Source organism: Hyperolius riggenbachi, unplaced genomic scaffold, assembly GCF_040937935.1.
Source record: "Hyperolius riggenbachi isolate aHypRig1 unplaced genomic scaffold, aHypRig1.pri scaffold_138, whole genome shotgun sequence".
In the NCBI taxonomy this organism is placed as follows: Eukaryota; Metazoa; Chordata; class Amphibia; order Anura; family Hyperoliidae; genus Hyperolius; species Hyperolius riggenbachi.
In genome coordinates, this window is record NW_027152353.1 from 306901 (window position 1) to 319022 (window position 12122).

General features: G+C 46.4%; 1 protein-coding gene across 4 annotated transcripts in view; it reads right to left on the reverse strand.

Moving 5' to 3' along the window:
* Positions 1-2354: 2354 nt before the first annotated feature.
* Positions 2355-12122, reverse strand: part of LOC137543642 (class I histocompatibility antigen, F10 alpha chain-like) — a 194681-nt gene continuing 184913 nt past the window's right edge. For all 4 annotated transcript variants that reach the window (XM_068264765.1, XM_068264764.1, XM_068264762.1 and 1 more), the window contains one exon: positions 2355-4803. In XM_068264765.1, coding sequence (XP_068120866.1) covers positions 4640-4803 — 164 coding nt within the window. In that variant the 3' untranslated portion in view covers positions 2355-4639. The remainder of the gene's footprint in view (positions 4804-12122) is intronic.

The window sequence follows — 12122 nt, forward strand, 5'->3', positions numbered from 1 at the left end:
AAGGGTAAAAACCCCTCAGTGGTTAAGAGGTTAAAGGACCACTGCAGTTAAAAATTAAAAAAAAAGCAGTTGAAAACAAAGAAAACCCTGAGAATTCCACATGAGGAGATGGAATATTCCAAAACCTGTCGGTTCTTTCAGATTTTAACGGCTTACTTTTTTCGCTGCAGTGGTCCTTTAACCACTTGAGGAACGCAGACTTACTTACACCCCCCTAGTGACCAGGCGATTATTTACAATTCCGCACTGCTCAGCTTTAACAGTTAATTGCTCAGCCAAACAACTTAGCACACAAATGGATTTGACCTCCTTCTGTTGTCACTAGTAAGCCCTTCTTGTGGTGCTCTCAATTCGCTGCTGCGATCGTTAGTTTGTTGTTGTTTTTTTAATAAAAAAAAAAAAAGAGAACCTTTTATTTTAAAAATCAGCCTATGAGAGGGATTTGACTGTAAGCCGCTCGGAGGGACAGCTAAGTGTCCCCTGTGCCACGTAGCGATCTGACTGATGATTTCCTTCTCGTTATAACAGATTGCCAGACGCGATTGCGGGCTGGTAAGCTGATCATGGAGCTCTGCTCCGTGTCTCTGCAGGTAACGATCACGCATGCTCAGAGCGTTCCCTGCTAATCTCCGTCCCCAGGACTTGACGCCAATCAGCGTAGGCGGTCCTGGGGGTGCCACTCTGCGGCCGCCGATCGGCGTTCTTCAGGCATGATATCTGGATCAGAACTGTGGAATGGCATGGTTCTCGTCCAGTTCTGTAACATGCTTGAATACGTTTTTCTTCCTAAGGGTAGTTATTATTTCAAAGTATCTAGTTTCACATGAGCAAGAAGTAACCCTTATAGTGTATTATGGGGGAATATGCAAATTATTTAGCCCTCTATCAAACTGCTTCTGGTTCTCTATGACCTCCCTGGGTAATATCTTAAAGGGAAACTTAAGTTTAGTGGGAAAAAAAACCAGTTTTACTTACCTGGGGCTTCTACCAGCTCCCTGAATTCGACTGGTGCCCGCAACGGTACTAAACAAGCCTCCGGTCCCGCGCTGCAGCTAAGTTTTGTTTTCGGGAACTGGCTCTATCGCTGGCCACTGCACATGCGCGGCCCTGGCCACGCGCATCCTCATCTGTGCTTTAGTGGCCGGGAGCGTCCAAATCTCTACTGCAGTGGCTGGTGACAGTGCCAAAACGAACCTAAGCTGCAGCAGGGGACCAGACTTGTTTAGTACTGCACAGGTCGACTGCAGGAGGGCAGGTAGAAGCACCAGATAAGTAAAACAGTTTTTTTCCCCCAAGCTCAAAGAGAACCTGAACTAAAAATTAAACTTAAAAATAAACAAACACATCATACTTACCTTCTGTGTAGTCTACTCATCAATCTCTTTCTCCTCTCCTGTGTCCTCTTTGTGCACTGTGATCAATGGAATTCTCTGTCCTCCATGTTGAAAGTGGCCATTACTCCATAACAGCTTCCTGGTTAGCACACTGTTAAACTGTAATATTGCCCATTTGAGCCATAGGGATACATGGAAATTACCTTGCACATTCAGTCGTAGCTGACAGCAGCTGATATATAACTGACAGCAACTGGCATATTTCAGTTCTGTCACTGTAAGAAGCAAATGGTGAGCTACTGAGAGGAACTGATGGTGAGGTAAGTATGGAATATTCATTTGCAGCTACGTCATGTGTTTATTTTAAATAATTTTACTCAGTTCATGTTCCCTTTAAAGCAGAGTTCCCCAACCCTGTCCTCAAGGCCCACCAACAGTACATGTTTTGCAGAAAACCACAAACATGCTCAGGTGAGGTAATTAGTATCTCAGCAGAGCTGATTAACTACCTCTGTAGATTTCCACAAAACATGCACTGTTGGACCACTATCGCAAAAAAAGAAAGCAGTTAAAATCTGACAGAACCAACAGGTTTTGGGCCAGTCCATCTCCTCATGGGGGATTCTCAGGGTTTTCTTTGTTTTCAACAGCATTTCCTGAACAGCAGTTGCAAAGTCTAACTGACAAAACAGTGTGCAAGTGATTAGGGAGGCTGGCTGGTATCTTACTATTTTGGCAGTTAAACTGCTGTTTAGGAAATGCTGTTAAAAACAAAGAAAACCCTGAGAATCCCCCATGAGGAAATGGACTGGCCAAAAACCTGTCGGTTCAGTCAGGTTTTAACTGCTTACTTTTTTTTGGGATAGTAGTCCTTTAAGACCTGTACCCACTAGGTGATTTTCCCAATGATTCTTCTGATGACTTTAATATACCTATGGCAATCTACATAATGTAGCAAGGCAAAAATGGACAGTAGTAATGACACTGCGCATGAGGTAGTACAGTCGGAAGGGTGTAAAATGATGTAATATAGAACTTTAATATACATATGAGTCTGTGACAATTCATGATACATAAAAGTGGAAAAAGAGAAATAAATCAGAAAGACTGAAAGTAATTAGCTTTAAATTCACAAAATGACATTTAACAAAACATCAGCTGTGTAAATAGACAGTTTTGTAATAAATGAGTGACAGTGATGAGGTGCAGATACCAGAAAACATTACTCAAGCAGTGTACATTGTACAGTAATACATCAGAAATACCAAGTACTGTACAAACAAAATTCAAAAAAATCACCCAAAATAAAACAAAAAAAAACTTCAATTTGACTGGGAATTGCTTGCTAAACATTCCTAGCAGTGATGAGCAAAAATGCCAATATTTCACACTCATTTTTTTTTTTAAACAACTAAAAATTGCTTGCCAATAATTAGAATCTGCCTGTTGCTGGGGCACCAATAACGGGAGTCACCACGATCGAATCTGCCAGTTATCTGCAACACAAGGGGCTTGATTCACAAAAGAGTGCTAACTGTTAGCACAGCCGTTTTCGCGCAAGTTTCCTCGTTTGTGTCGAACAGTCCAACGCTGCAGTTCAATAGATTTTAAATAGATTTCACAGTGAAATCTAATCAAAATCATGCTATGAATGGGGAGATTATTCAATCCCTGGAGAGGAGGCATCTTGAACCTATACACAAGATGGGCAGAGTTAGGGGCATTCATGTAAAAAAAGCTCCTGTAAAAAAGGCCACAGGGGATTGCCGCTAGTAGAATATCGGTAAAATTTCCTATATTCTACTACTTAATTCCAATAGTAAACCCTACTCTCACACAAAACCCTCCTTGTACGGATGCCTAACCTTAAAACCTCCCTCTACCGATGCCTAACCCTAAAACCTCCCTCTACCGATGCCTAACCCTAAAGCCTACCTCTACTGATGCCTAATCCTAAGACCTCCCTCTGCCAATGCCTAACTCTAAGACCTTCCTCTACCAATGCTTAAGCCTAAAACCTCCCTCTACTGATGCCTGCCTAACCCTAAAACTCCCTCTACCAGTGCCAACCCCTAAAACCTCCGACTACTAATGCCTAACCCTAAGACCTCCCTCTACTAGTGCCTAACCCTAAAACTCCTTCTACCAATGCCTACCCTTAAAACCTCCCTCTACCAATGCCTAGCCCTAACACCTCCCTCTACTGATGCCTAACCCTAAGGCCTCCTCTACCGATGTCTAGCCCTAATAACTCCCTCTACCTATGCCTAACCCAGGAGCTCCCTCTACCGATGCCTAACCCTAAGACCTCCCTCTACCTATGCCTAACTCAGGAGCTCCCTCTACCAATGCCTAGCCCTAAAACCTCCCTCTACCGATGCCTAACCCTAAGACCTCCCTCTACCGATGCCTAACCCTAAGACCTCTCTCTACCTATGCCTAACCCTAAGACCTCCCTCTACCGATGCCTAACCCTAAGACCTCCTCTACCGATGCCTAACCCTAATACCTCCCTCTACCTAACTCAGGAGCTCCCTCTACCGATGCCTAACCCTAAGACCTCCCTCGACCAATGCTTAACCCTAAAACCTCCCTCTCCTGATGCCTGCCTAACCCTAAAACTCCCTCTACCAGTGCCAACTCCTAAAACCTCCCTCTACTAAAGCCTAACTCTAAACTTCCACTACCAATGCCTACCCCTAAAACCTCCCTCTACCAATGCCTAGACCTAAGACCTCCCTCTACCGATGCCTAACTCTAAGACCTCCCTCTACCGATGCCTAACCCTAAGTCCTCCCTCTACCGATGCCTAACCCTAAGACCTCTCTCTACCTATACCTAACCCTAAGACCTCCCTCTACCGATGCCTAACCCTAAGACCTCCCTCTACCTATGCCTAACCCTAAGACCTCCCTCTACCGATGCCTAACCCTAAGACCTCCCTCTACCCATGCCTAACCCTAAGACCTCCCTCCTCTGAGTTCTGATGCCTAACTCTAAGACCCTCTTTACCTATGCCTAACCCTAAGAACTCCCTAAGACCTTGGCAAATAATGTAAATTTGGGTGCTCGGAGTGGTGCCACTCTGTGCTCCCTTTTTCCCTGTTTTGGAGTTGAGGGTCCCCCATGTAGAGGTGACCAGGTCTGTATTGCTGATGATCCCACATCCTCCACTTGGATGCCACACTTTTCTCGTACGCGAGACAAGCCTGCACACAACTCAGCAAATGGCAGGGAAATGGTGGAAAAATGGAATAAATGAAATACCCCCCCCCCCTCAAAAAAAAAATCAAAAAGACACTGAACTACTGCTTCTGATCCACCAAGTTCTTTAACCGTAAAAAATACTCCTTGAGCTTGTTAACAGGTGCATGAAATTCGTCAATCATTTTGAAAATAATTTGCATCCCTTCATCCACTTTCTTCATTCCTGGCAGAATTTCTGGCTGGTCCACTTCACTATTCATTTCTGAAACATACAACAAGGGGCACATTTATATTTCACGTAATTTCACTTTGCAGACAAAACACTATCCTACATACCAGCTATCCCATTGTGTTTGTCACTGTTTGCAGAGGTCTTCATGGTATCCTGGTACATTTAATGTCCCATGCTGACACTGGCTCTTGTTGCAGAGGTTGCAGAGGTTGCGACTGCATCGGTGCCCTTGGGCCAGAGGGGCCCGAAGGGCCCTCAACTACAATTTTAGCTATCTTTTGGTCCTGTGCTCATAATAATCACTTCTATAGATGCTTGAATAGTGGTAATCATTAACAAACTGTTCCCCATCCCCTTCTTGCACCTCTGACACTGTAGTTGCCTTTGGCAGGTTTTGGTGCGCCGTATCAATTGTTATGTATAGAGTGCTTAGGGGGGCCCCACTGTAAAACTTGCATCGGGGCCCATAGCTCCTTAGCTACGCCACTGCTCTTGTCCCATGCAGGGGGACTGATGTTCGACTAACGCTACATTGTTGCAACAAAATAACACCTGGTGCACTGAATCTATGTTTCTCCCTCTCCCTTAGGCAACACATTACCCCTTCCACCTATAAGAACAGAAAAGGTGGCTTGCATGCAAATATAACGCAAACTGTATGCAGTTTGGCATTCAGCCAAAAAAATGCATTTTCTGCTGAAATGGGGGTGGTTCACTTTCTTTCAGTTTATATAAGGCTATCAGGCTCTCTTACAGCCTTATGTACCCTGAAAGAAAGGGAACCACCCACATTTCAGCAGAAAGTGCCTTTTGTTGGCTGAGTTCCAAACTGCATACAGCTTGCATGACATTTGTATGGAAGCCACCTTTTGTGTGCTTTGTCCCGAGGAGGTGTGGTTTCACCAAAAACAACTGTCAACTGCTTCTGTGCACTGCAAACACACCGAATATGTACAAATGAGATAGAACTTGCAAACGATGAAGCAGATCATTTGGGTGAGTTCTCACTGACCTGATGCCCTTATAGACATAATGTCATGACGTCTATAGCGGTGCTAGAATTACCTCTCCCTCCGGGTTGCTATGGCTCAGAGGGGGAATAGGATTTAAAGCTACTTTGAACTTCAGAGGTAGCAGGGTGAGCTGTCATTCAGGCCAGGCGGCGGGTTCATACGTACTCTGCAAACAATGTCCAAGACCAAGGGACTAACCCTACCTGTACAGGGAAAAAGTTATAAGTTTATTGAGGTCTGTGGGTTCTGGTAGTAGAGTTTACTATCAGAGAGCGAACTGCGGGTAACCTTGTATCACAGCTGCTGCTTCCTGTATAGAACAGTGCTGGATATGGAGACAGAAGGGAGAAAAAAAGCGAGGATACCCGTACAAGCCAAGTCCCCCGGCATAAGAGGGACACAAGCGTGACAGCTGGCAAACCTATATAGGTTTCTCCAGCCTCGACAACCAGGCGAGACTTTTCCTATAGGGTCTAGAGCCCTCACCTACTAGTATCGCAGTGTGCGCTTTTTTCTTCCATCTCCATAACTTTATTGAGCCACTCAAAGTAGTAGTAAGGGTAATAAAATAAAAAAAAACTGGTAGCGCTGATTCCTTATTACTACACTAAATGCACAATAAAAACAACTATAGAATATGCTAATATAATTCTCAAATAGAAGCAAAATCTGTCATAGATCAATCAATATGATGATGAAGCAGAGGTGCTTACCCAAAGGCTGGAGGAAAAATGGTATGCGCTGGATATTCTCCAAAACACTTGTGAACAGGTGAAAACCTTGGAGAGGGCTCGACTGTTTGAAGAGTACATCCTCTTGGGTAGAGGATTCTTGTTTTCCATCCTAGTATGGTACAGGTTCCAGGCATACCAAATTAAGAAATCTCTTCAGAAAGATTGGTATTTATTATGTGAGGATAAACTTCTTTCTGGGACTAGCGCCCAATGTGGGACCCCCCAGGTTCTCTATGCCGAGCCTATGCAGCTGGTTGAATCAGGACATTGGGGGCTTTTACAGATGTGGTCGGTGCAAGAAAATTAAATACACTTTTACAATGGGCCCAAGAAGAACCAGAGAAGGTCTGTCTACAGTGAATGATTTTAATAAGATTCTCTCATCACTTCAACCACATGAAGTGCCTTATTGTATTACATGTCTATGTTCCAAGCAATATATAGAGTGTACCTAGAGGACACTGAAAGAAAGAATTGGGGAACATTTCAATAATATCAGGGGAGGCTGTAAAACCACCCTTTATCTCATTTCTATAAGCTGTTTCACAACTCTTAGTTTACAGGTACCACCTTCGTGGGCATTGAGATTGTCCAATGTATCTGTATACTTTGTATACTGTATACTGTATACTCTGTATATTTGTATTGTCCAAATGTCCATGTGTGAGTCCAGGTGAATCTATAATATGGGCACTTTGACTCCTCATGGTCTAAACCACAGGTGTCAAACTCAAGGCCCGCGGGCTGAATGTGGCCCTTCTTTCCATTTTATGAGGTCCTTGAGAGCTTTAAAGGTCCGTCATTTTAAGCATTAAAAGAAGGGCAGTACACTGCCTACCTGTCCAAATGAGCACACCGCTGATCATGTTTCTGTTTAAAACATTGTCAGTTTGAGCCAGGGTGCAGCAATAATTAATCATAAATCATAAAGTGCATCATACGAGCTATGGTGTGGTGATCCCTAAACCACTGGTTACTAGAGATGGCATGAACCTCTGATTTTAGGTTCGCGAACTTGCAAACTTTTGCGAACCGCAATAGACTTCAATGGGGAGGCGAACTTTGAAAACTGGAAACATTTATGATGGCCAGAAAAGTGATGGAAAAGATGTTTCAAGGGGTCTAACACCTGAAGGGGGTCATGGCGGAGTGGGATACATGCCAAAAGTCCACGGTAAAAATCTGGATTTGACGCATGGCAGTGTTTTAAGGGCAGAAATCACATTGCATGCTAAATTGCAGGCCTAAAGTGCTTTAAAACATCTTGCATATGTATGCATCAATCAGGGAGTGTAATTAGTGTACTGCTTCACACTGACAGACTAAACTCACTATTTAACGCATCACAAACAGCTGTTTGTGTAGTGGCGGCCATGCTGGACTGGTGCGCACCATGGCCAGAGTGCATGTGATAGCGGTTTTTAAGCCCATATGGCTGAGGTAGCTGAATGACAGAACCACAGTGACTGTCCAGCTGATCGAATTTGGTCTGTCCACAATGAAGCAACAACCTTATTATCTTGGGTGTGCTCCCCCCCCCCCAAGACACTCATATATCCGGCATTCATTGCTTCATTTTGATACGCAAGCCCCTTCACCGCGGCAAGGTGAAGGGGCTTGCGATCACGAAGAGGAATTGGCACATGTACATGCCTTTTGTTTTGTTGTTGCAGCTGCAGTGCAGCCAAACAAATTAGGCAGGCATGTACACGCACCAGAAAAATTAGTATAGCGACCGCTGCTAGCAGTGTGTGAGAAAACGCGGAAAAGCCGCCGCGTGTGCTCAGAACAAGGTGGTTGATTCCGCATCCAACGCGGCGGTTTGCACGTGTAGGCCTACATCTGCCAGTATGGCTGAACGCGGAGAAACCGCCGCATGCCCTGATAGCGGTGCGGCTGGTTCCGCATCCAGCACGGCGGGTGGTACGCAACACATGTCTGGTGTGGCTGGGACTGATAGTCCACACAGGTTCAGAAGGACGCGCGCGCGCGCTGAGAGGCAGAACTTTTATGACAGCCAGAAGGGAGTCAGCTGACCAAGCCGGTCAGCTGACGATTCAGCCAGTTCCCATTGGTCCAGCACTTAGGGGAGGCGCTGGAGAGTGCTGTGCTATATATACCGGGTGCTGGTCATTCGCTGGTTGTCTGCCGTTGCGACGGAGTGTTAAGTGGGGTGCCAGAATCAGAGCAGGAGGAGGAAGATATGTCACGCTTCCGTGCGGAAGCTGAGGAAGATGAGGTGTTTTGTGTTAAATAGTCAACTACGTCCTGATAATATTGGGGGTTGATGGCACGTGCCTTCTTCTGAACACTGTACTTTGGTCGAGGGCCGCACGAAATCACGACAGCGCGACCTCGAACAGACCTGCCAGGTGGCCTGCCTCTGGCTCTGCCTGTTTTGTCCATATTGGGGAGGGGGATGAAGTGAAAGGTATGCACTGACTTGACTAATACAACAGGTTGCTGTGACTGCTGGAACAACAATGTGCTGTTACACAGGTGCAGTTAACAGGTATGCACGGACTGGTATACTAAACAGCGTGCAGTCACACAGGTGCAGTGAACAGGTATGCAGGGATTGCTATTACAAATTTGCAGCTGTAACCTGTCACACACACAGGTAGTCACTGGGCCTGGCAGTATCACAGTAGGAATTACCACCAAGGGGCCAAAGGCCAGCTGCGACTGACTGACAGGGCTGTATATGCAAGTGTCAGTGGGCCACACACAAAAAAAAATAGATCACAAGAACAAGATTAGCTCTCAAAAGAGCTGTTGAGGGGTGCTATTTTAGCAATATGAATCAGCAAGGAGCAAGCTAAGAAGCCTACAAGAGCCTAACTAAGCTTTCCCTATGTGAGTCTGCAGCAGCTTTCCTTTCTCTAATTACTGCAGGCACACAGGTGAGTGAAAAGGCTGATGCTGCCTGCCTTTTATAAGGGGGGGGGGGGGGGGCTCCAGGAGGGTGTGTAGCCTGATTGGCTACAATGTGCCTGCTGACTATGATGTAGAGGGTCAAGGTTGACCCTAATGATGCACTATGGGGGCAAATCAAACTTCCGGAAAAGTTCACGGTTCGCCACGATCGCGAACCATCGAAGTTCGCCGGCGAAACGTTCGGGCCATCTCGACTGGTTACAACAAAAATTTCCTGCACTGTACGCAGGAAACTAACTCTAGGAAGGGCAAGTTGGGACACAACCAATTGTTGCCCTGTTGGGTGGTTGCATATAGAAGGTGGGCTGATATGCTGTTGAATAGCAATTGTGTTTGAAAGGATATGTATACTGTATATTCTGTTAACTTTTTATTTGCACTTGTGACAAAGCTCTTCATGTAGAGTTCACTAAGGTGGCGTTATAATATAGCAGCACCCCTCTCTATTGCTACTCTTTACCAGCATTTAGATTGCAACATTTTCAGCACTTCTAGTAGTGGTACACAGCTTATATGGCGTCTGGCAGTAGTCACTGAATCATCTTTATGTATATACTGTATATACACGCCTTTACCTTTATAGACACACCTTATGTATGCAACCAACTGACAGGGCAACGATCGGTTGTGTCCCATCATCCCCTACCTAGGGTCAGTGGCGTAGCTAAGAAGCTGTGGGCCCCGATGCAAGTTTTACATGGGGCCCCCCCAAGCACTCTTTACATGACAATTGATACGGTGCATCAAAACCTGCCAATGGCAACTACAGTGTCAGAGGAGCAAGAAGGGGATAGGGAACAGTGTGTTAATATTTACCACTATTCAAAGTATCTATAGAAGTGATTATTATGAGCACAGGACCAATAGAGAGCTAATACTGTGGTTGAGGGAGGGACCTTCGGGGCCCCTCTGGCCCAAGGGCCCCGATGCGGTCGCTACCTCTGCACCCCCTATTTCTACGCCCCTGCCTAGGGTTAGTTCTCTATGTGCACTGCAGGAAATTACTTGCTATATTTGTTGTAACACTGGGGTATAGCTGCACCCCCATCCCCCTTGTATACCTATAGGGGAGTGGGGGGTCAGCGAAGACCACACCACCATTGCATACATCTGACTTATTAGGGGTCAGGTGCACAGTAGTGTGTTATATTGTTTGAACCATTTTATTACCCTTACTGTTATTTTGAGTCCTGTCTGTGGTCATGGTGACATATTAAGATCGCCGTCTGTCGTCATGATGACAGAGACTGATCTTACCATAGGGATCCAGAGCATCCGAGAACCGGAAGGAGAATGGCTGCCAACGCCTGGATCATGGGGGGATGGCAAGTTGAAATGCCCGCTGCTCTTAAAGTGAACCGAGCATCAGTTTTAACTCCCAGGGCAGCTCTACAGCAAATAAAAAATGCATTCTAAAAATGTGGTTTATTATTATCATCTTTCATTTTACCTCATTTTTTTACATTTAAGGGTTAAAATAGGCAGTATCCTTCTATCTCTTCGGTCTGTGCAAGGACTTGCGGACTGAGGACTGAGGAGCAACAGATGATGGAAGGCAGATAAGAAATCACCTAATTAGACTTAATTGACCACAAACAAACCCTGAGTGTGAAGAATAGCGGAGCCGCCGCCGCCGCGCAGGACAGCATGGCGGCGGCCTCCGCTTCCCAGCTGGCGGCTTCCGGATCCTATATGGAGCCGCCGGCGCAGAGCAGGGCAGTCACCGCTGCGAGCTGCGGCTGATAGTATAGCGGCGGGTCCCGCTACTCAGCCGGCGGACTTCAGTGTGCGGGCGTGCGCTGACCGGGGAGCTGGCCTCTCTGAGGTTCAGAGGCAGAGGGTCATGCGCACGCGCGTGAGGCGGCAGGATATTTATTCTTTGAGAAGACGGGTCAGCTGATCCGGCGATCAGCTGACCTCAGCCAGCCAATCACATGCTGACTTCAGGTCCAGCCCCCTGGGCGGGCTAGAGGAACTGGGCTTCTGCATTTAAAGTGAGTGTTTACCATTTAAAAAATAAACAAGTCGGATACTCACCTAAGGAGAGGGAAGGCTCGGTCCTAATGATCCTTCCCTTTCCTCTCCCGGTGCCCGGTCCCGCGCAGGATCCCCCGTGGCATTATTCGACCAGTTCGGTCAAATACTGCCACTTCCGCATGCCGAAGGGAGCTTTCGGAAGCCTTCGGGAGCACTCGGGCTCCCGAAGACGGGCCGCTCCATACTACGCATGCGCGAGCGCCTTCTATGACGCACTCGCGTGTGCGTAGTATGGAGCAGCCCGTCTTCGGAAGCCCGAGTGCTCCCGAAGACCTCCGAAGTCCCTGCGGCGGCGGACGTGACCGGGGGAGCCAGCGCAGCACCGAGGGCACCGGGAGAGGAGAGGGAAGGCTCATTAGGACCGAGCCTTCCCTCTCCTTAGGTGAGTATCTGACTTTTTTATTTTTAATGTGGTACCCATTGGCTTTAAGCCCACAGATGTCATTTGCTCACTGTCTGCTGTCGTGAATACTTAGGTGTAAACGCTCAGACCTTAGCTCAGTTCCCGGGTGTTGATATCATGGATGTCACACCTCAGTTTAGGATTGTATTGCATATTTATCTGTGTTTTGACTTTGGCTATCTCTGACTACTCTCTCCTCTTCTCGATTTTGTACCTTTGCCTATC